General features: G+C 34.6%; 1 protein-coding gene across 1 annotated transcript in view; it reads right to left on the minus strand.

Moving 5' to 3' along the window:
• CNTN5 (contactin 5) overlaps positions 1 to 26,048 on the minus strand; it is a 1,397,849-nt gene that overhangs the window by 288,942 nt on the left and 1,082,859 nt on the right. The window contains exon 13 of the mRNA XM_032295928.1: positions 24,365 to 24,515. Within this exon, the coding sequence (XP_032151819.1) occupies positions 24,365 to 24,515 (151 nt within the window). The remainder of the gene's footprint in view (positions 1 to 24,364; positions 24,516 to 26,048) is intronic.

Below are 26,048 nucleotides of genomic sequence, written 5' to 3' on the forward strand. Positions count from 1 at the left end.
CATATTTTTTGGCTTTTACAATGTGCAGAGGGTCATTCTAGGCTCTGGGGTTACTGAATAAAAAGCAAACAAGGCCCCTGATTCTATTCTAGTTAGAGAGACAGATTTAAAAAAAAATGAATAAATAGGCTGGGCCAGGTGACTCATGCCTGTAATCCCAGCAATTTGGGAGGCTGAGGTGGGGACATGATGAGGTCAGGAGTTCAAGATCAGCCTGGCCAACATGCTGAAACCCTGTCTCTACTAAAAATGCAAAAAAACAAAAACAGCCGGGTGTGATGGTGGTTGCCAGTAATCCCAGCTACTTGGGAGGCTGAGGCAGGAGAATCCTTTGAACCCGGGAGGTGGAGGTTGCAGTGAGCTGAGATTGTGCCATTGTACTCCTGCCTGGATGCCAGAGTGAGACTCCATCTCAAAAGTAAAGTAAATAAAAAAAGAAACAAATGAGAACAATGCAGAGTATGAAGAGTAATTGGAAGAACACCAAATGAAGTATGTGAGAGAAGTAACAAGGATAGGGGTAAAAATTTCATATAGGGGATCAGGAATGCCTCTGAGAAGGTAACATTTGACCTGAGACCGAGATATTCACGAGATCCAACAGCACTTCATGTTGAGGAGATAAGTGGTGCCTTGCCCTGCAGCCGGAATAAGACTACTGCATGTACAGAACAGGGGGAGTAATGATGGGGCTGGACTTTCATGAGCATCAGCAAGTCGGGGAATGGGACAAAGAGAAAGACAAAGGCAACAGTTAGCTCATACAGAGTCTCATGTGTCAGAGTAGGGAGTTTTAATTGTATTCAAAATAATGTGGAAGCCACTGGAAAGTTCCAAAAAGTAAACTGACATTCAAGTTACTTTTTACAAGTAAAACTCTGACTGCTGGATAGAGAATGCTGTACAGAGTAAGGCTGGACAAACAGAGGCCAGTCCTTAGGCTATTGGAGGGGATAGGGTAGATAAAATGTAAAATGGTGTGCATTATGTGGGTTGCTAGAGAGAGAAAACAACTTTGAGCAGTTCAAATGACTTTATTTCTGTGGTATAAAGTTATTAAGAATTAGCAGTGCACAAAACATAATAATAGATATTAAAGAAAAAAATAAGTGAAGTCTCCACCATGTAAGGACACAGTGAAACGGCACTCTCTGTGAACCAGAGAGTGAGCCCTCACCAGACACTAAATCTCCTGGTGTCTTGTCCTGGGACTTCCTAACCCCCAGACAATGAGAATTAAATTTCTGTTGTGAAAGAAAGAAGGGAGGGAGGGAGGAAGGAATGACGGAAGGAAAAGAAAGAGAGAAAGAGAGAGAGAAAGAAAAATAAAAAGGAAAAGAAAGAAAGAAAGAAAAAGAAAAAGAAAGAGAAAGGAAGGAAGGAAAGAAAGAGAAATAGAAGGAAGAAAGAAACAGAAAGAAAGATGGATGGAAGGAAGGGAGGGAGGAAGGAAAGAAGGAAGGAAGGAGAAAAGCATAATGGTTCAGGTTTCACTTCTGTTTTTAAAAATAAATTTCAAAGATAAAATAAAAAAGTCCATTTTCCTTCAGCAGGTGAGAATAGCCTCTTGGCCTACATGAACATGACCACCATTTCTGTCTTTAATGGCACTTACAGGAAGAATAGGTGCTCTTTGCCAGCCCTCTTCTTAAGACCACATGCCAAATCTTAAAGTCTCCCCAAAATCTTCTCACTTACTTATTCTCAAAGTGTGAAAATTGAGGCTCATAAATACAGTTAGGCAAATTCACTACATGAGATACAGTATTTCTTGATTAAGTGCTCAAAAGCATAGATGGGGACAGAGTTCCTAAATGTGATGTCTGTTACCACTGGTTACTAACTGTGTAACTGTCAAATTGTTTCACATTTCAGTGGCTCAGTTTCTTGGTCTGTAAAATGAGAATGATTCAAAAATCAATTTTGTCAGATTAAATGACCTAACGTGCAATCCTTTCAGACTTCCTTGTCGTGTTGTAACTTGCAATAAACATTACTGATTATTAATATCATTCAAATCACACAACTAGTAAACAGTGATACTCATTTCTCTTTAATTTTTTTCATTGGTGTATCTTTTTTTCTTTTTTTGAGACGGAGTCTCACTCTGTCACCTAGGCTGGAGCGCAATGGTGTGCTCTCAGATCACTGAAACCTCTGTCTCCCAGGTTCAAGGGATTCTCTCGCCTCAGCCTCCCAAGTAGCTAGGACTACAGGTGTGTGCCACAACACCCGGCTAGTTTTTGTATTTTTAGTAGACACAGGGTTTCACTATGTTGGCCAGGCTGGTCTCAAACTCCTGACCTTGTGATCCACCCACCTCAGCCTCCCAACGTGCTAGGATTACCGACATGAGCCACCAAGCCAGGTGGTATTTTTTATTTTTGATAATTATTATAACAAATATTCACTACAATTTTGAAAATGGAATTTAACCAAACATCTTACAAATAGACAAGTAATTTTTTCGGGTTTATTTACTTATCAGTAACTATCATGAAATAGGAGGCCAAAGATTACCTAACATTTCAATTCATTTATGTGTGTTTCAGTAAATTACACATACATATACGTGTATATATCTATACACACATATATATATATATATACACACATATATGCACATATACATACATATACACATACATATACATATACACACACATAGCCCACAACCCACAGAAAATACTTTTAAAGGAAATAACATCTGTAAAGTCCTTAATACAACTTGGTACGCAGTGGATATTTAGTTATTATTGGTTGTCTCAATCCAGGGATGCTGCCGATGTGCACAGCAATGCAGGGAACACAAAAGGTCTGAATTGCTTTGGGAAAAATCCCAAACACAAGCCATTTGTTGTCTCTGTAATTGCTCTGAACAGAATCTAAAGAAGTAGCTTCTCTCAAAAAGCCTCTGACAGGATGGTACTTAAAATGTTCCTCTGGCATTAGTAAAGAAAGAGGGAAGAAGTAAATATCTTATAAAACATGAGGGTCTTAGGGATAGCACTGTTTGGGAAAAGTTATCATTCACAAATTCAACTGTATATTTTAACTAAACATAGACTTGAAAATTTGAAGGTTACTATATCTATAAATATGCTATTTGTCAATCCCTGTACAATCCCAAGTCCTCCCATTCAGAACTAACCTTTTTGATGCTAATGTAAATGATTTTCTAACTCTTTGTGTTTTGGTGTATAGAAATGCAAATTTGTTTTTGTTTTGTTTTGTATTTAGAAACCTAATTAAGCACTATAAACAATTCAAATGTGTTTTTTTTTCTGTCGATTATTTTGGGCTTTCCTTCCCAATTCTCATACTTGGTTTTGTCTTTCTGTACTAAGACTTAAAGTCAGGAGCCTAAAATTTATCAATTCCATGTTTATTTAATTATATATATTTTAAAGATAACTTTAGAACTTCAGAAAGTTAATTTTTTCCTTTTAGATATTAAGATATTTTTAAAAATCATAAATCGATGTTGTTATCAAAGGCTTTGAGATGACCTCATGATATGAATTTTTATGTACTAAATTAATTGGTGCTCTTACATTAAACCAGATGGGTTTCCTATGTGAAACTCAACTTATTTATGTAGTTTTTTTAGATATTATTATATTCTATTTATAAATGATTTGATATAAAATATTTTCCTTTAATAAAGATTTTTACATCTTTAATGGGAAGAAACAAAATTTCAAATAAACAGTCCAGTAATAAATTTTATGATTTTTCAGATAATTTTTCCTTAAAATTGGTACATATTGTCATTATACTCTCCAAACTATATCTCAATTTACATTTGACTTATCAATAGATCCCAGAAGAGCAGCTAGAGAGTATTCAGATTTAAGTTTGGCAGCACTTCCTTCTACTTCTCTAGTTACGCTTCTTAACAACTCCTGCTTCACCTGGTTACAGCATGTGATGCTGAGGTTTGAGGTATGAATGATTCCTTTACCCAGGTGCTGAGCATAGTTATCTGTTTTTCAACACTTAGTCCCCCACCCCTCCCAACTCAATCCCCCCTACAGTAGTTCCCAGATTCTATTGTTTCTATCTTTCTATCCATAAGTACCCAAACTTTAGCTGACACAAGTGGGAACGTGGTATTTGGTTTTCTGTTCCTGCATTGACTAAGATAACAGCCTCTAGCTACATACATGTTGCTGCAAAGAACACGATTTCACTCTTTTTGTGGCTGTGTAATATTACATAGTGTATATTTACCACATTTTCTAATCTATCATTGATGGGCATCTAGGTTGATTCTATTTGTTTGCTATTATGAATAGTGCTGTGATAAGCATGTGAGTATATGTGTCTTTTTAGTAGAATGATTTATTTTTTATCTATATACCCAGTAATGGGGTTAATGGGTCAAATAGTACTTGGTAGTTCTAAGTTCTTGAAAAATCTCCAAACTACCTTCCCCAGTGGGTGAATGAATTTACATTCCCACCAAGAGTGTATAAGCACTCCCTTTTCTCCACAGCCTTACCAGCATCTGTTGTTTTTTGAGTTTTTAGTAGTTACAATTCTGACTGGTATAAAATGGTATGTCACTGTGGTTTTGATTTGCATTTCTCTGATGATTAGTAATGTGGAACACTTTTTCATATGTTCGTTGGACACTTGTATGTCCTCTTTTGAGAAGTGTCTGTTCATGTATTTTTACACTTTTTTTGATGGGGTTATTTGATTGTTGCTTGTTCAATTGTTTAAGGTCCTTGTAGATTGTGGATAGATCTTTGTTAGATGCATAGTTTGCTAATATTTTCTCCAATTCTGTAGACTGTCTGTTTACTCTGTTGATAATTTCTTTTGCTGTGAGAAGCTTTGTAATTTGATTAGGTCTCACTTGTCAATATTTAGGTTTGTTGCAAATTGTTTTTGAGGACTTATCCATATATTCTTTCCTACTGCCAATGTCCAGAATGGCATTTCCTAGGTTTTCTTGTAGGGTTCTCGTAGTTTGAGGTCTTACATTTTAATTCTTAATCCCTCTTAATTTTTAGATAAAGTGAAAGGTAGGGGTCCAGTTTCATTCTTCTGCATATGGCTAACCAACTATCCTCAGCACCAATTTTTGAATAGGGAGTCATTTCATTTCTCAATTGCTTATTTGTATTGACTTTGTTGAAGATCAAATAACTTTGGTAGTTTGATAGCAATAGTATTAAATTTGTAGATTGTTTTTGGCAGCATGGCCATTTAAGTCATACTGATTCTTTTAACCCATGAGCATGAACTGTTTTTCCAGTTGTTTGTGTTTTCTATGATTTCTTTTAGCAACGTTTGGTAATTCTCTTTGTAGAAATCTTCTTGGGTTAGAAGTACTGCTAGGTATTTTTTGTGTGTCTGTATGGTGATTCTAAATGGGATTACATTCTTAATTTGGATCTCAGCTCGAACATTATTGGTGACTAGAAATGGTAATTATTTTTGTGCCTTAAGTTTTGTATCCTGAAACAATGATGAAGTTGTTTATCAGTTCCAGGAGCCTTTTGGTGGAGACTTTAAGGTTTTCTACGTACAGAACTATATTGTCTATGAAGGGAGATGGTCTGACTTCTTTTCCTATTTGCATGCTTTCTGTTTTTTTCTCTTGCCTGATGCCTCTGGCTAGCACTTACAGAACTGTGTTAAACAGGAGTGGTGATATTGGGCATCCTTGTCTTTCTTTAGTTCTTAAGGGGAATGCTTTCATTGTTTGGCCACTCAGTACGATGTTGGTTGTGGGTTTGTCATAGATGGCTTTTATTATTTTGTATTATGTTCTTTCAATGCCTAGTTTCTTGAGGAATTTTATCATAAAATGTTAAATTTTATTGAAAGCTTTTCTGCATCTATTGAGAAGATTATATGGTTTTTGTTTTTAATTCTGTGTTTGTGGTGAATCACATATTTTAAAAGTGTAATTTGATTTAAAGTTCTGGGATACATATGCAGGATGTGCAGGCTTGTTACATAGGTAAATGTGTGCCATCGTGGTTCGCTGCACCTATCAACCCATCACCTAGATATTAAACCCAGAATGCATTAACTATTTTCCCAATTCTCTCCCTCCTATCCACTCCCTAACCCGCCCCAGTATATGCTGTTCCCCTCCCTGTGTTCATGTTTTCTCTTGTTCGGCTCCCACTTATAAGTGAGAACATGCAGTATTTGGATTTCTGTTCCTGCATTAGTTTGCTGAGGATAATGGCTTCCAGCTCCAACCATGTTCCAGCAAAGGACATGATCTTGTCCCTTTCTATGGCTTCACAGTATTCCATGATGTGTATATGTACTACGTTTTCTTTATCCAGCCTATCAGTGATGGGCATCTGGATTGATTCTATGTATTTGCTATTGTGAATAGTGTTGCAGTGAACATACAAATGTGTGTATCTTTATAATAGAATAATTTGTATTCCTTTGTGTATTCACACAGTAATGGGATTGCTGGGTCAAATGCTACTTCTGGTTCTACGTCTTTGAGGAATTGCCACACTGTCTTCCACAATGGTTAAACTAATTTACATTCCCACCAACAGCGTAAAAGTGTTTCTATTTCTCCACAGCCTCACAAGCATCTGTTGTTTCATAACTTTTTATTAATAGTCATTCTAAATGGCATGAGATGGTATCTCATTGTGGTTTTAATTTGCATTTCTCTAATGATCAGTGATGTTGAGTTTTTTGTATGTTTGTTGGCTGCATATAAAGAATGGGAGAAAAATTTTGTAATCTGTCCATCTGATAAAGGTCTAATATCCAGAACCTACAAGGAACTTAAAAAACTTTATAAGAAAAAAACAACTCCATTAAAAAGTAGGCAAAGGACATGAATATATATTTTTCAAAAGAAGACATATATGCAACCAACAAACATATGAATCACATTTATTAATTTGCCTATGTTGAACCTACCTTTCATCCCAGAAATAAAATCTACCTAATCAGGGTAAATTGACTTTTTGATGTGCCTTTGAATTTGGTTTGCTAGTATCTTTTTGAGAATTTTTTTGTCTTTTTAATTGGGGATATTGGCCTGTAGCTTTCTTTTTTTGTTGTATCTTTGTCAGGTTTTGATATTGGGGTGGTGCTGACTTCACAGAATCACCTAGGGAGGAGCTCTTCCTCTTTGGTTTTTTGGAATAGTTTCAGTTGAATTGACATCAGCTATTTTTTGTATGTCTGGTAGAATTTGTCAGTGAACTCTTCTGGTCTTGAGACTTTTTTCATTGGTAGGTTTTTTATATTAGATTTCATTTGGAACTGGATACTGGTCTATTCAGGCTTTTAATTTCTTCCTGATTCAATCTCGGGAGAATGCATGTTTCCAGAAATTTATGCATTTCATCTAGATATTCTGATTTTTGTGCATAAAGGTGTTCATAATAGTGTCTGAGGATCTTACATATTTCTGTGGAATTGTTTGTAATGTCACCTTTGTCATTTCTTATTGTGCTTTTTTGGATCTCTCATTTTGTTAATTTAGCTAGCAGACTGTCAATCTTGCTTATTCTTTTAAAGAACCAACTTTTGGTTTCATTGACCTTTATATGAATTTTTGTTTCCCAATATTTTATTCAGTTCTGCTCTGATTTTAGTTGTATCTTTTCTTTTACTAGCTTTGGGTTTAGTTTGTTTTTGTTTATCTAGTTCCTCTAGGCATGATGTTAGATTGTTGATTTGAGATCTTTCTCAAGTTTCAAAGAAGGCAGTTAGTGCTCTAAACTTCCCTCTGAATACTGCTTTTCAGAAATTCTAGTTTTTCTAGATATTCTGGTTTATGTGTATGATGGTGTTCATAATAGTCTCTGAGGACCTTATGTATTTCTATGGGTTTGATTGTAATGTCATCTGTCATTTCTGATTGCGCTTATTTGCATCCCAGAGATTTTGGTATGTTGTGTCTCTTATTTCAAATATATATATATTTTAATTTCTGCCTGTATTTTGTTGTTTTACTCAAAAGTCATTTAGAAACAAGTTGTTAAAATTTCCATTTGTAATTGTGTAGTTTTGAGAGATCTTCTTGGTATTAATTTTGAATTTTTTCTACTGTTCTTGGTATGATTTCTATTTTTTAAATTTATTAAGATTTGCTTTATGGCCAAGCACGAGGTTGATTTTGGGAGGGTGTTTCATGTGCAGATGACAAAAATGTATATTTTGTGGTCGATGGGTAGATATTCTGTAAATTTCTATTAGGTCCAATTGGTCAAGTATCAAGTTTAAGTCCAGAATTTTTAAATTAGTTTTCTGCCATAATGACCTATATAATGCTGTAAGTAGGATGTTGAATTCCCCCACTATTGTTGTGTGGTTGTCTAAGTCTTTTTGTAGGTACAGAATTATTTGTTTTAAAAATTTTTGTTCTTGAGTATAGGGTCCATATATACTTAGGATAGTTAATTCTTGTTGAATTGAACCCTTTTTCATTATATAATGTTGTCTATGTTCATGAGGATGCCTGGCTTGTCTTTTCACTTCTCATATTGTCTTTGGCAAATTTTTTTGTTAGGGTTGTTTTCCCCCTTTTCTATACTGCGAAATAACTGTGTACAATAGGGATCATTTGTTCTTATTTTGTTTGGTAGAAATTTATACTGAAAGCATTTAAACCTTGAGTTTTTTGGTGTATGTTTCAAGGTTTTTTAACTACCAATAGTTATGAAACTATTTAAATTTTTCAATTCTTCTTGAGTCAGTTTAAAATATCACTTGTTATTGATTCATTTAATCAAATTATCTAATTTTTGTCATTTATTTATAATGTCCTTTTATTTCTGTTTTCTTTGTTTATAGCATTTGTGCTTATTTTTCATATTTGCTCTTAATATTTTCTATATCTTTTCTCAACTTTTGGATTACTAGAGATAGGTTCATTTTCTTGGTCCTTTAAAATTATCAATATTGACTTTATCAGTCTTCCAATTGTGTTTATATTTGTAATTTAATTTTTAATTTATTATTTTCTTGCATTTACGTTAAATTTAGTTTCATGTTCATTTCTTAATTTCTTGAGATAGAATCTCACCTGATTCATTTTCAACTTCTCGGGCTACACATTTTCCCTTATATTCTGAAATACAAGGAATATGTTTTAGATTCCCCACTCTGATAGTGGGAAAGTTTATACTATCTTCATACTCCTTCGTTTATAGTCTATTTTTTTCTGGTATTGAAAGTTAAACAAGTTTTTGGGTGTTAGTATTACATGATACATTTTTTGCCATTATTGACTTTCAACTTTCCTATTTACTTTTGCTTAAAACAAAGCTCTTACAGATAATAGCTAGATTTTAATTTCTAGTTCAGTATTTATTTCTGACATATTTGGGTTTATTTTTTCTCAATTATTTTTTGCTCTGTTTTCCTTCACACACACACACACACACACACACACACACACACACACACACACACACACACACATAGAGCCCTCTGTTTTTTGATTGGATACCATTTCATTATACTTATTTCTTTAGTTTGGAAATAATGTATTTTATTTCAGTGCTTTTACTGGTTGCACCAAAAATTTAAACATGCTTAAATGTCGACAAATTTTCAAATAATTCAACAATCCAAGTTTTTTTTTTTTTAATCTTGGGAGAATAAGACATATTCTTGTTTTATGTGACAACTTTTGTTTATCTTTAACTGCATGTTTATGCTTTTGTTGCTTTTCAATCTTTGCTGCACCTTAAGTTGGTAGGGTCATTTTCTCTTTAGGACTACATTAACTACATTCTTAGGTTCATGTTTTCGGGTCGTCCAGGAAGTATACATTGGAGCTTTTGTCTTTGGTTACAAAACCTAACGGGAGAATTTCCTTCATGTCAGTCCCCAATCAGCACTGATACATAAGGCAGATAATTTCTTGTATGGTTCTCTGAGAGGGTTGACTTATTTCAAGTGTACCCTTATACTTTAGGATTAGCTTTTGTGGGTCCAGTCCTAATGAGGGACATGTTCTAGGCTTTGTCTGCTTCCTTCTAGACTAGAAAATTGCAAAATCCACTGCTCAATGTCAGTAGATTTACTGACTGCCCGTAAGGTAAAAGCTAGCCCCAGGGTAAGGTTTACCTCCACGGTAAACTCAGTGCCTAGGCTTTGAAGTTTCCTTCTGGCTTCTTGCTAGCTTATTGTTGAAACAAGGACATTTAAATAATATTTATTTATATATTTTATATTTAAGCGATAACTTTAATTATTTTCTCCTTGGAAGACAGGTAATTAGTGTGCATTTTTCTATAAAATAAACAAATATAATTAAAGAAATTAAATATTAAAAGTTATTACTTAAAAATAGATGTGAATTGCATCTTTCAAAGACTACTTTTTAGATACTAAGTTAAGCATGAAATGAATCTGTATTTTCAAGTTCTTCTTAATTTGTCTTCAGCTATTTAATTGTTTCACTGTAATTTTTATTTCTACACTTGATCTACACCTTGGACGAATAATAGTATTTAGTTCCCAAAAGTGTCCTGAATTCATAACTATTTTTGCAAATTCTGAAGTCTCTTCCTAAAATATACTCTGTCCCTCTGTGTTAAAATCCTATTTCAAGACACTTCAAATGGCAGTTCATCTAGGAAGCATATATTTTATCTAGATTTTATTTTCTTCTTTCTTAATCTCAAAGTTTTTTGTATCGTACAGTAAACTGAGAACATGTTTTGGATTCAAACAGAATTGGAACACCCTGTTTTTGGCTTTGTTACTTGCTATGTGTGTGTGTGCTTAGGCAATCTCTCTATGATTTAATTATTTATAACCAGGATTTTTATATATCCTTTAAAATATTATCTTACTTTGAGGACTTCAGTAAAGTAATGCATACATAAAATGCCCAATACTCAGTCATTGCTAGCTATTTTTATTACTACCTTAGTTGATCCAATGTTATAGGTGTCTGTATTAGTTTTACTTTCCGCTACACAGGTACCTACTTGGGGGATGGGATTCTCTCTTATTTACCTTGGTCTGAACTGGCATAGTATCTTATATCCAGTATATGTTTAAGAAACTTTAGTTTTATGGAAGTAAATTGAATTGAATATAACTGTTCCTAGACCATGTGTCTGCGGCATGAGGGTGAAGGAGTTTAGGGAATGCTATCTTAAAATATGAAGTTTTGCACCTGGGGATCAGCAACTGCTGGCAGAGGCTTTCTCTGTCCTTATTTCCTTGACACCAGATCCTCCAGTAAGAATTCAATCATCCTAGATTCCCTCCCCAGGAAATTCACCATTGTAGGAGATTGACACATATCACAGAAAAAAAGATCAGAAGTTAGCACCACACCCTGACAGAATTTCTCACACGTTATCACCTGTTCTTTTGTCTCATTCATTCTCTTCCCAAAATAATTTACTCCCTATTAAGTTGCCTATATCCCGACACCCCTCTCTCCTATGAAAAAGATATCTGCTTCTAAACTTCATTGGGGTATTGGGTACTCACTATTCTTTTGTGATGCCTCTGCGCACACAATCAATTTGTATGCCTTTCTCCTGTTAATCTGTCTACTGTCAGTTTATTTCATAGGCTCAGTTATTGAAACTTCAAAGGGTAGAGGAAGAAAGGTTTTCTCTTCTGACAAGGAAAAGAAGTAGAGCTACCATTTGCAATTGGGAAGAGAGAGGAACAAAATTATGTTGGTATTTTGAAAACCCCAGCTGTAACTAATAACATAGTTATAATCTTAAAATGTATAGGTATTTTATTATCTATCTCCCTACCTCTTTTTTTTTTTTTCAGAAACAACACTGACATTAGAAAACAGAGATGTATGCATATGTACGTTCATTGCTGCACTGTTTACAACAGCAAAGACCTAGAACCAACCCAAATGCCCATTGATGATAAACTGGACAAGGAAAATGTAACACATATACACCATGGAATACTATGCAGCCATAAAAAGACAGTGAGTTCATGTCCTTTGTAGAGACAGAGATGAATCTGGAAACCATCATTTTCAGCAAACTGACACAAGAACACAAAATCAAACACTGCATGTTCTCACTCACAGGCAGGTGTTGAACAATGAGAACACATGGACACATGGAGGGGAGGATCATACACTGGGGCCTGTTGTGGGGGCTAGGGGAGGGACAGTGTGTGGAGGGGAGCTTGGGGAGGGATAATATGGGGAGAAATGCCAGATATAGGTGACGGGGGGATAGAAGCAGCAAACCACATTGCCATGTATGTACCTAGGCAACAATCCTGCATGATCTGCACATGTACCCCAGAACCTAAAGTACAATAAAAAAAAATTAAAAGAATAATTTTTAAAAAACCAGAGATATAAGCATGCTAATGATAAAATTTGTGTAGGGTATATTTTATGCAAATGATGTGCAGTTTCTTTTCATTTGTAGTCAAGATTATCATTATACTATGCTGTAGTTTGCAACCATCCCTCTAATTCTCATTATAAAGTAACCAAGTTAAATTAGATCGTGATTTATGCAAAAACTGAAAAGAAGTGACTATGTAATTCTCAGAGGATGCCAAAAATCTCTACCGTACAATGCTTTTGTTCTAAACATCCTCAGAATCTTCTCTCTTTGCTATTTTATATTCACTGAAGAGTCACTTGGGGAGGTAGCAGGATTAGTCAGGAGCATGTACTTAGATGCTTGAATTCCCAAGTATTTTAGATGTTGTTTGTATTAATGACAAATTAAGCTGAAAGTTGTAGTCTAGGGGGCTTTTGAAAAAGAAAAGCCTGTGAGCAATTAATGACTTGTTCAAGTTGTGCTTATGTGGAGAGCACAACCAGGCAACTTATGTAGCAATTTATAGTAACTGGGGTAAATGAACCACAGTTAGAAGAAGAATTTATGAACTGTTTCCTAAACTGGTAATTAGCTAGAGATGTAAAGTCAAAAACTGGAGGTGCTCATAGTACAACAAAACCAGACTTATTTTGTTGTCCTTTACAGCTTCAATTAACTGAGCTTCTCAGTGTTACCTCCCACTGGGAGTTGAGACTTATTTTGTTATATTCAACAATTATGAAAAAAGTGAAATCTAGAAACAAACTGGTCATGTGGTCAAGAAAAAGAAAATATTTGAAGGACTTTAAAGAAGAATGTTTAGGTTTTCCATGACCTTAAGTTTGGAAAATATTAGAAACCAATATTTTGTGGCTTCCTGATGTCTTTATCTTCTGATCATATGTGTTTAAATGGATGCCATTAATTTAGATAATTGTGATCATTGTTATACTATGTAAACATACTGTTGAAAAGTGAATTACTTGAGAACATGAGAATTTTTTTTCCATTATTATTAAACTATTTGGCATAGTGTGAGTACATTGTTATTCAATAAATTTGCATGATTTTGGGTTATCAATTCTCTGAAAAGAGACCAAGTTTAGAAACACGGATGATACGGTTTACACGTCTGTCCCCTCCAAATCCTATGTTGAGCTCTGTTTCCCAGTGTTAGAGATGGGGCCTGGTAAGAAGTGACTGGATCATGGAGGCAGATCTTTTGTGAGTGGCATAGCATCATCCCCTGGGTGATAAGTGAGTTTTGCTCAGTTCACTAAAAACGTGGTTGTTTAAAACACTCTGGGACCTCTCCCATCTCTTTTGCTCCCACTTTCGCCATATGAAGCTCCTGCTTCTGCTTCACCTCTTGTGCTTCTAAGATTCCTGAAGTCTTCACTAGAAGCAGATGTTGGCACCCCACTTCCTGTACAGACTGTGGTACTCTGAGCCAATTAAAACTCTTTCCTTTATAAATTACCATGCCTCAGGAATTTCCTTAAAGTGATGCAAAAAAGAAAACCACAAAGTGGCGATGACAATTATCTATAATCCACCTATAAGAGATAACCTGTGAACAATTAGCTGCATTTATTTCCAGTATTTTTAATGCATTTGTGTGCATGTATGCATTTTCTCTTCAAATGAAATTTGTACCATGTTCATTGATTTCTTCCACTGACAATATATCATAATTTTTTCATTGTCCCTAAGTACTCATCAAAGCATAATTTAGAAAGCCAAAAAAGATATAAAGCATATTCGGTTAAAAAAAAGGAAGTCAAATTGTCCCTGATTGCAGATGACATGATTATATATTTAGGAGACCCCATCATCTCTGCTCCAAATCTCCTTAAGCTGATAAGCAACTTCAGCAAAGTCTCAGGATACAAAATCAGTGTGCAAAATTCACAAGCATTCCTATACACCAATAACAGACAAACAGAGAGCCAAATCATGAATGAACGTTTATGCCTTCTACAAAGAGAATAAAATACCTAGGAATACAACTATCAAGGGATGTGAAGGATCTTCAAGGAGAACTACAAACCACTGCTCAAGGAAATAAGAGAGGACACAAACAGGTGGAAAAACATTCCATGCTCATGGTTAGGAAGAATCAGTATTGTGAAAACAGCCATACCGCACAAAGAAATTTATAGATTCAATGCTATGCCCATCAAACTACCATTGACTTTCTTCACAAAATTGGAAAAAAACACCTTAAATTTCATATGGAATAAAAAAAGATCCCGCATAGCCAAGACAATCCTAACAAAAAAGAAACAAAAAAACAAAACAAAACAAAAGCTGGAGGCATCACGCTATCTGACTTTAGACTATACTACAAGGCTACAGTAATCAAAACAGCATGGTACTGGTACCAAAACAGAGATATAGATCAATGGAATGGAATAGAACAGAGGCTTCAGATATAACACCACACATCTACAACCATCTGACCTTTGACAAATGTAACAACAAGAAGCAATGGGGAAAGGATTCCTTATTTAATAAATGGTGTTGGGAAAACTGGCTAGCCATATGCAGAAAGCTTAAACTGGATGCCTTCCTTACACCGTATACAAAATTTAACTCAAGATGTGTTAAGGATTTAAATGTAAGACCTAACACTATAAAAATCATAGAAGCAAAACCTAGGCACTACCATTCAGGACACAGGCATGGGCAAGGACTTCATGACTAAAACACCAAAAGCAATGACAGCAAAATCCAAAATAGACAAATGGTATCTACTTAAACTGAAGAGCTTCTGCACAGTAAAAAACAAAACACCACCAAAAAAACAAAAAAAACAATCATCATCAGAGTGGACAGGCAGCCTACAGAAGGAGAGAAAATTTTTGCAATCTACTCATCTCACAAATAATATCCAGAATCTACAAAAAACTTAAACAAATTTACAAGATAAAAACAGCCCCATCAAAAAGTGGGTAAAGGATGTGAACAGACACTTCTCAAAAGGAGACATTTATGCAGCCAACAAACGTGAAAGAAAGCTCATCATCACTGGCCATTAGAGAAATGCAAATCAAACTTACAAGGAGGTACCATGTCACATCAGTTAGAATGGTGATCATTAAACAGTCAGGAGACAACAGGTGTTGGAGAGGATGTGGAAAAATAGGAATGCTTTTACGCTGTTGGTGGGAGTGTAAATTAGTTCAACCATTGTGGAAGACAGTGTGGTGATTCCTCAAGGATCTAGAACTAGAAATACCATTTGACCCACCAGTCTCATTACTAGGTATATATCCAAAGGATTAGAAATCATTCTATTATAAAGACACATGCACACATATGTTTATTGTGGCACCGTTCATAATACGAAAGACTTGGAACCAACCCAAATGCCCATAAAGGATAGACTGGATAAAGAAAATGTGGCACATATACACCATGGAATACTATGCAGCCATACAAAAGGATGAATTCATGTCCTTTTCAGTGACATGGATGAAGCTGGAAACCATCATCTCAGCAAACTAACAAGGGAACAGAAAACAAAACACTGCATGTTCTCACTCATAAGTGTGTGTTGAACAATGAGAACACATAGGCACAGGGAGGGGAACATCACACATTGGGGCCTATCAGGGGGTAGGGAGGCTAGGGGAGGGATAGCATTAGGAGAAATATCTCATGTTGATGATGGGCTGATTCATGCAGCAAACCACCATGGTATGTGTATAACTATGCAACAAACCTGCACATTCTGCACATGTACTCCAGAACTTAAATTATAATTAAAAAAAAAAAAGCCCACACTGTGCTGGGCACAGTGGTTCACACCTATAGTCTTAGTGATTTGGGAGGTCAAGCTGGAAAGAGTGCTTGAGCCCAGGAGTTCAAGACAAGTATGGGCAACATGATGAGACCTTGCCTCTACCAAAAAAAAAAAAAAATCGACAGGCATGGTGGTGACGGTGTGCGCCTGTGGATCCATCTATTTGGAAGGCTGAGGTGGGAGTATTGCTTGAGCCTTGGAGGCTGAGGTGGCAGTAAGCTGTGTTTGTGCCACTGCACTCCAGCTTGGGTGCCAGTGTGAGACCCTATCTCAATAAAAACAAATAAAACCCTAAAATATTTCTACAGTGTATCTATTTTTTGTTACTTTAATCTTTAATTTTTTCCTATATGAACTATGACTATGTTTACTTGTCACCATGATTTATATGCTTTTAGCTTTTTGCTTTGGGACTCCTGGTATGTACTAATTTACTTGTGTGCACAACACGCACACTTATTTTGTACTATACTTAAAAGGAATAAAATTATTCTTTTTATACTTGACATCTTGTTACCAAATTTATGACTGTCATTTAACTGTCATACTTAATGTGTGTTTGTGCTTTAAACACCCCTGTCATCCTATGTCTGCAGGCCTGTTTTTGCCAGTTGGTAATGTTTTCAGTTTTATTTGTCAATTTCACTATTTCTTTCAGTACTCCAGAGTCTCTTCCCCAATATTAATCTCAAGGTCAGTTAGGTACAAAGATATAGTCAAACGTTCAAAGTCTACTAAGGCTGTAGTGATGCTCAACTGGACTGAGGTGAGATGTGTGTCAAATCTCATTCTCTAGTCCTTAGGAGTATGTAGAAGTAAATTTATTCCTGAAAAATTATAACCAGTATATAGTCCTTTTTTGCTAGCAGTAGTATGTGGAATTACATAATTTTCAAAATCCATGAATTTCAGTATTTTTCCTCTGTACCACTATTTGTTGACATTATGATTTATTTAGTCATCACTTGAAATCCTAAGATTCATGTCCTCTCTCATCCCATTGCTGGATCCGTAATGTCCAAAAAAGTGTTGGATTAGTTCAGATGGGGCGGAGTATGGACATAGCATCTTACCACCTTGCAGAGCAGCTTCTGTTGGGAGGGAGGTTCAAGCCAGCTTTTGCAGTGAGACCCAATTTCTGAATTTAGTAGATCTGTACATAAAGTAGAAGTGAGTAAAAATTTTCCTCTGCTGGTTTGTTAATTGACTTCATTATAGTTTCAGAGGTCTGGGCTTTAATGACTCATTGATAATTTCTTAAGCTAGCTAATTTCTACACAAAGTGGCGATTCCTCCTAGAAGTTCATAATTTGTTCATCTATATTCTTAATTTTCAATGCTGCTATGACTGTGTTTTTTATGATTTTCTAATCAAAACACAATAAAATGCTAATGTTTTATGTTTTAAAATGTTTTCTAATAAAAACATTTAGCATTCTAAGGAAAAGGTGAAGAAGGTCAATCAGACAGAGCCTTGTGCAGTTAGCTTTCACTGAAATCAGGAAGTCAGCTTCCTACTCTCATCATAATGAATGTAAGGCCATTTTCTTCTCATCCCCTTAAGTTCATGGATAGGAAACAGCAAATAACCATCCCTGAGTACTAATGCATCTTATTTTGTAAGCAGTTTATAGATATTAAATCTTATAAGTTCAGATATAAACCTTCCTTTATGTAAATAATGCCATTTAATAATTTGATTTCCTTTGAAAACATAGATATTAATTCACAAATAAATTCAAATTATGCATTCTTGATATATGAATGCTAATTTTCCCTCATTATACAATTTCTTAGACACTGAGGAAAACCCGGATACCTACAGTTTATATTGTTTTATGTTCTTAATATGTAAAAGACACTGTCACAGAGGAAACAACAAAACAGCTTGTTCATTAGCAAACACAGCATGTAGGTGGAAACAAAGGGACAGAAACAAGACCCTAATTATACCCATGAATTCCTCTTCCATAGATAAAGTAAGAAGACCTTGCTTTCTTCTCAGTAACAGTGTCCTTTAGGGCTTTTGTTAAGAATAGATTTTCCCATATGTCTCTGACTCAGTATGTAAGCTTCATCATTGCTGCCTAATAAACACAACATGAAATTCCACTAGAAGTCAAATAATGGGTACTTCAAGTGCAATTTTCTATGCGTGTTAAATGAGTAAGTTGAAAATTTTGCCTTTCTGAAGCTCCTTTAGTGAGCAGGGGGCCATTATGTCAGATTTTGGACAAGTATTGGCTTAGATTACAGTCCCATAGAAGAAAAATTATTCTATAATACTGGCCCTCCATAGGATAATTTCTTTTTTTTTTTTTATGCAGAATTTCTGAAGCACCCGTTTGAAGTATAGTCCATTATCTCTGTAACTGTTACCTTACTCTGGCTAGACCTAAAAACTGGTGCTTAAATATGTTGAAATTTCAATAATTATGAATAATTTTAAACATATATGACATATTCTAGGAGATTCAACAACAGTTTGTATATGCACTTATGGAAAGGAAAGAAAATAAACTATGCCTTTATCAAAAACTATGTATTCTTCATTTTAGCCAAGATTGTCTTTGTCCACAAAAAGTACAGGAAATTGAACATGTAATAATGAAGACTTAATATTTGTGCACTGCTGGAGTGCTTCTGGATATTATATTTTAACAAAAGTTAATGGCCAAGTAATGGAAATAATGAGCTGGAGTGAAAATCCAATATGAGTTTGATGAGCGGAACATTCTGAATAAAAGTCTACTAAAAGAGAAAATCCCTGTGGAATATTTTACTTCCTAGTACTTCTGGAGTTTATTAGTTTTAGTATGAAAATGGACATGATTGATACAGTAACCTAAGGGACTATGTGCGGGTGATCTTCAAAAGCGAAAGTCATGGGGGAAACCCTGGAGATCCCTTAAAAAAAAACAGTAAAAATATGAATCTTTAAAATACTTCATTTCTATTTCCATTAACTCCCCATGTCTATTTATCCATTTGCACATGGCCTATAAAATGGTAATGGAACAAGTAAATATTTGGTCTGCTAGGACAGGAAACTATTCCAAAGACACTGAGCTAGAAATAGGTAAGGGAGATGAGATATTCAATGCCAGGTATAGATGACAACAGGTTTGGGGCTCCAATGAAAAAAGAATAGTGATTTGTGGACAAAGAATGATTAATAACAAACTTATGACGCAAAAGATGTAAAAGACTCCTTTAGTCCTGGGGAAAAATACCTTAAGTAGCCTTTTCCTTAATGACTGGACAAAGAAATGGGAATGGTAATCTTTTCCAGACTACTGATAACAGAAATGGATGCCAGTATTCTAAGATTCAAAGGTGCGAATCGTATTAATATGGTCAAATGGTACTAATATAGACACAAGAGTTTGTGTCCCCATCCAAATCTCATATTGAATTATAACACCCATCATCCCCACATGTCAAGGGAGAGATCAGGTGGAGGTAATCGAATCATGAGAGTAGTATTCCCCATGCTGTTCTCGTGATAGAAAGTGAGTTCTCACAAGATCTGATGGTTTTATAAGGGGCTATTCTCCCTTTGCTTGGCACTTCTCCTTCCCGCCTCCTTGTGAAAAAAGTGCCTTGCTTCCCCTTTGCCTTATGCCATGATTCTAAGTTTCCTGAGGCCTCGCATGCCGTGAACTGTGAGTCGGTTAAACCTCTTTTCTTTATAAATTACCAAGTCTTGGGCAGTTCTTTATAGCAGTATGAAAATGGTCTAATACAGATATCATCATTATCGCCAGCACCACTACCAGCACCACTATCATCATTGTCATCAGTATCATTATCATTACAGGTGACATCCACGGAGTACTAAGTAGCTGTCATACACTAGGCAATGTATTTTACGTACAAAATTCCATTTAATTCTCACAACCCAATCAGCTTACACTTTTAATTTAGTAAGATAATAAATTAGATAACTTGTTGAAACCTCATAATCTACAGGATAATCAGGGCAATTAAGTCCTCTTTTTATACGCTGGTTTAAAATTTTACCAACAACATTAAAGTGCTTTGCAAATTATAAATGCTATGAACTCATAAGCAGTCATCATCATTATGACTAATAATTCGATTTACTATCTGAAGAGATTTCATATTGATCACTCTGTGATATAAGTAACAACTGTAAACAATTCATAGCTCTGATGTAATCCATTCTCTTGTATATTTTAGGTGTATCATTTAGCGCCAAATGAATGAAATGTTGGTAATATATAAGCAAGCAAGAAATTTGTTAATCATGTTTCTTCTAAAAGTCGTATTATGTTCTCGTTATTATCAAAGTTTCAACTTTAGAATAATGATTTCGAAATTTCCTTAGCAAAATAGATACACATAAAAAATGCTACATTTTGAAGACACTCACCCCTCATCAACACAAACAAAACTCAACCAGGTAGATTTACTCAAAACATGGTAGAAAAAAATAAGCCAAGTGGTTATTTGGCACTCTGTTGATAAATGGTTAACTATAACCTTCAGTTGTTCTATCATTTTCAATCATTGTATTTACAATTAAGAGTTAAATTTGAGTAACTCTAGATTGAAATTCACCTTTGAGATTTTCTGACATATTTTGATATGACTAGATTATATTTTCATGCAATTAAAACTATATATTACATTTTTATGCCATTGCTCTGGACATAATTTCATGCTATGAAAGTGCAATTGATATATTTTGTTTTTTTAATATTTCTTTTTTTATCTTATTCATTACGATTATTATTATTTTTGAGACAGGGTCTTGCTCTGTCATCCATGCCAGAATGCGGTGGCATGATCATGGCTCACCTAAACCACACAGGCTCAACCCTTCCTCCTATCTCAGCCTCTTGAGTTGCTGGGACTCCAGGCATGCACCACCGTGCTTAACTAGTTTTTTAAGTTTGTTTTTTTTTTTTTCTTTCTGTAGAGATGGGAGTCTTGCTGTATTGCCCAGGCTGGTCTTAATCTCCTGGGCTCAGGAGATTAAGTGATCCTTCCACCTTGGCATCCCAAAGTGCTTAGATTATAGGCATGAGTGCTGCACCTGGCCTGTATGTTTCTTTTATAATATACTATTACATTAATTCCTTTTCCCCATTATAATATTATTATTTATTTTCTTATAAAGAAACTGCCATTTGCTGTTTAATAGTTCTTTGGAATGAAAAACAGTAAGATTTTTAATGAAGGACAAGGCTAATTAACTCAACATTTTTGTCTCAATTGTTATAGGCTGGATGAATGGGGTACACATTTGATATAGATCATCTGAATGATATCTATATTTATATTCCAATAAAATAAGTCATGATTTGAATCTATACCCCTGATGTAAATTATACATTAAAAAATGACATAAACTTTTTGAAGTCTTAACAGTTTTCTGACACTTCTGTTTCCATTTAAATTCATATTTACAACTGTAATCAAATGGTTGGTATGCATTATAACAGAGAAATAATCTAAAATTTCCACAAGAAAATAAGTTGTCATTGTAACTGAGACTAGTTTTAAAAAATAGAAAATATATACATTCGAAATTGTTAAGTTTCTATTCATAAGTTTAGAAAGCACAATTTTTCAACTATGTCTTCTTGTATTTTGGAATTCTTTCCATTGCTGTGTAAATCTTAGCCACTCATTTAACATTAAGTGTTATTATTTTTTTGTAGTGAACTAGATTTTTCTTCATAGAACCTAGGACTGCCAGATACAGTTACAAGTCGTTCAATAATACAAATGGTATTTTTTAAGTGTGCCTGTCAATTTTAAGAATAAAAATGCACTGTATGTCTGAGCATTGTTATTAAATAAAGCCAGTTTATTGACCTAAACATGTAGATCAAGGTAGCCAGAATGCTAAGGGAATGTGGCCGAGTCTTGTTTTTACTTGAATAAATACTTTTTTTTTTTAAACCTATTACCCTTCTTCCTAAAAAACACTTTGACCGGAAGTATTGACATTTAGAAAAAATTGAGTGATCTGAGTTTGAGGTCAATGTATCTTTCTCACTAACCTGAGTGGCTAGCAGTAAGAAAGAGAGAGAAGCAAGAAAGCTGAAAAATTTTCAAACTATATTTTTCAACATCTGAAAAATAAAAAATTGAGTATGCTTATTTTGTTGTAATAGAAAACTCACAATTTTGTTACTTCTCTCAATATTTTTGCTTTGCTAAAAGAGATCCCACCTAATTTTTTAAACTCACAAGGTGACATTTGTGAACAGTTGATAAAGAACATTCTTATTGTGAAATGAAATAAATAGGACAAACCTCACATGCCACCCACAAACATAAAACAAAGTCATGCATTTCAGATAGAATGTCTTGCATAGATAAGGCATGTATATTTTCACGACACTGTAAACTTTTTAATACATTCAGAAAAAATAACCTAGCAGTGTAAATTATTTGTTCTTACTACGCAACAAATTTCTTCCTCTTTAATTAGGTTTGTGTCGATTTTTTAAAGATCATGTTTTTTTGTGAGCAGCAATCCATTAATATTCAATCATTATTTGAGAAATTTAATCATAGGCAACAATGAACTCATAATTTGTCATTTGCCCCCCACTCGAGAATGAGAAACTCTTTTAAAAAACAAGATGTACAACGTTGAGGCTCAGAACATGATACCCCACAATATGGCACTGAATACTTTGACCTGAAAAGAAGATTGAAAGGACCTTGGAAGGAAGGTCTTTTTAAACATATCCCATCTGTCTGTTTCCCACTCATCTTTTTCTGTTGAAGAGAATGATAGATAACAGAATTTCTTTCCTCCAAGGGAGGTCATAGAAACTGTAACTTCTCTTCCCCAAAGCACGCCATAAAACCTAGAAAGATTGACCTTCTCCCTGGAATTATCTCATTGACAGGTGACTTGTCCTATACCTGGAGGAAAGGATTACCACACAGAAAGGCCAAGAAGAAACATCTGAACAGAAGGGCCTTGCTGGCTTCCCCCTCTCAGTCTATAACCATTAGCTCACATCCTTTTCGTCCAGTATTTCTACAGGGCTCTCTATTCTTCATTGGCCTTAAGCATAAAAATAGTTTTCTGAAGGCCCCTGTATCATAAAACTTTGATTAGATAAATAAATGTGTTATGTTTTTCTCTTGTTAACCTGTCTTTTGTTATGAGTGTTAGCCTTGACCATTACGTTAGGTCTTTTGTTACAAGAGCGCCAACAATGACACATCCCAATCCCAGGTGATCACTCTTTCCAGGAAGCATAGATCCTTGGGTCTAAGCTGAAGCCAGTAATTCCACAAACTATTTCATCTGAGACAGACTATTTAAATCAGTGTTTTCATATTTGACGGAAAACAAAAATACTCTATATATTTTTAATTTTTCAAAATGTTTCAAAATTACTTAAGGAATTATTCAAGTCAACCGCTAATGCAGACTTATTTTAATTACATTTTATGTAGATTTGGACAACTATAAACCAAGTCATAAACTCCTTATAATTCTAGATAAATTAAAAAACAAAATGTAAATAATCCTACACAATATGATTTTGATGTAATAGAGGATACTATTTTGTCAAAGCTGAATCACCATTAGTAACACCAATATGTCAATAATGGTAGGACACAAAACATTTGAATCTGGCACACATATTACCATGTGATGCTTTGATTCCCTCATGATTTTTTCTCCTTTTGTACTCCTGTGATATCCTTTGGCTTTAGTTGCCAAAGACAAATGTTTACATATTAAATATTCCTCTGCTCATTTCTCATTTGCATATGGTATGCAAAGTAATCCTATACTATTTTGCATAAACATGATCTAGAAAAAAAGATAAGCATTGGCATAAATATCACATGAAAGTATTCTGTCATGATTATCCAGAAGATTCATGTATGTTATTATTCTTATTAAAATCAAATTAAAACATAACCCTTAAAAATTATCACAGATAATTTGTAGACCTCCAAAACACAGATGAAAAACAGCAAGAAAAAAACAATTAGATTAATGAAAGTGTACTTTCTTCAAAACCTAGTGAAACTTCCGACTGGTACTAAAACCCTATAGAAGCAAAGACGACTAACCAATCTGAAGTCAAACTTTGGGTCCTTATAAAATCGCTGTCTATATAGAAAACCATGTATCTATCAGTTCATAAAATATGTCTCACAGTACTATAAGACTCTGTCTTGCATACTTTGTGTGTGTCACCTGCACCCTCAAGAAAGTGTAATGTTAACTTTGAATTATGAAACAGATTCTAACCTTTTGTTCTCTCTAACTGCTCTGTCTCCTTTCTTCCAAGAGATGGTCGGTTTTGGAGAGCCTTGGGGTGTGCACTCTATGATAACTTCTCGGTCTTTGGTAACAATTATCGTTTTCTTCACTTGGTTCAGTGCAAAAGTGGGAGCTGCAGCTATTAAAAAATATAAATGTTAGTTCTATCAGAAGCAATAACAATAATCTCTAATGGATGATTCATCAAGATTTTGTAACTTTTTCTTCTGGGATGTATTTCTCATAAAATCATAGTATATCTCCCTGTGAAAAAGGCACTAGCTCAAAATTTCACTTATTATTAATCGATATTTATCTTACTACAAGGTATTCCATACAATGATGGGGTGATTTACTACAATGTGGGATCTGAAGATAAAGGCTATTTCAAAGAATGACATGCTTTAATTATGATTACCAACTTCAATTATGAAAGACTAGTGAACGATTTTGGCAAAAGAGCAAGAGACTAACCATGAGAGTCTATCTGGGCTTCCTTTGGAAATATGGAGGTGACCTGTGAAAAAGACAATCCTGTGTCTTCTGTTTCCTACCTATGAATCTGAATTTTGTATATTACTTTAATATTATACAAATTAAATGTTTTATATAATGCAGTGTTTAAAATTAATTTTTTAAAACTGAATTATTTGAATTTCATTTAGCAATTTTATTTGTTTTAATTATTCACTTAGGCCTGATCATTAATATTGCATATACCACAATTTTTATCAAAAGACTTTTGAATCTAAGAGAACCTAAAAGATGTCTACAAGTCTAGAGTGTCTGTGACATTTATTTTTATCAATCTGATATTATATGTATTTCATACTATATACATAAATATATCATCATATGCATTTCACAACATATAAAAAGATGATATGTCTACAACTGAGATAGGTTAAGAGATTTTGTAAAACAAAAGGCATTGGCCAGGCATGGTAGCTCACATCTGTAATCCTAGCACTTTGGGAGGCTGAGGTGGGCAGATCACTTGAGGTTATGAGTTTGAGACCAGCCCGACCAACACAGTGAAACCACATCTCTACTAAAAATACAAGCATCAGCCAAGTGTGGTCGTGGGCATCTGTTTTCCCAGCTACTTGGGATCTTGAGGCAAGAGAATTGGTTGAACCTGAGAGGGTGGAGGTTGCAGTGAGCAGAGATGGCATCACTGCACTTCAACCTGAGTGACAATGAAACTCTGTCTCAAAGAAAAATAAATAAATAAATAAATAAATTTATGGGGAGATAGTTGCAGGTAACATTTTTTTTTTTTGCCTACTGGGAATAGAATTTATAAAAAATAATTTTGAAAATATTTCTCATGAATTATAAGGGTTTGAGAATGTTTCAGGGCTATTAACTAGGTGAAGGCTGAATCAGCCTTTTAATTCAGTGCCGTTAGAGTGTGAGTTGACAAGAAAGTACATTAATATTTGATTGATTAGAATGAAGAAGATTGAAAGGAAGCATCCTGTATCTATTTTGGATGGATCTGTTGTAATGTGGAGAAATTTTAACTGCAAACATTCATAATTCAACAAACTGCCTTATGAAGTATTACAATTAGCTGATACGTAAATGGTAGGCTCAAAGATTCCTGTGATCTTTGGAGTTTCTCTTTAGTTATGCTTTCAGAATTTAAATGGGAAATAAAATGCACACT

Source organism: Sapajus apella, unplaced genomic scaffold, assembly GCF_009761245.1.
Source record: "Sapajus apella isolate SASKATOON/1434 unplaced genomic scaffold, GSC_monkey_1.0 scaffold34, whole genome shotgun sequence".
Lineage (NCBI taxonomy): Eukaryota > Metazoa > Chordata > Mammalia > Primates > Cebidae > Sapajus > Sapajus apella.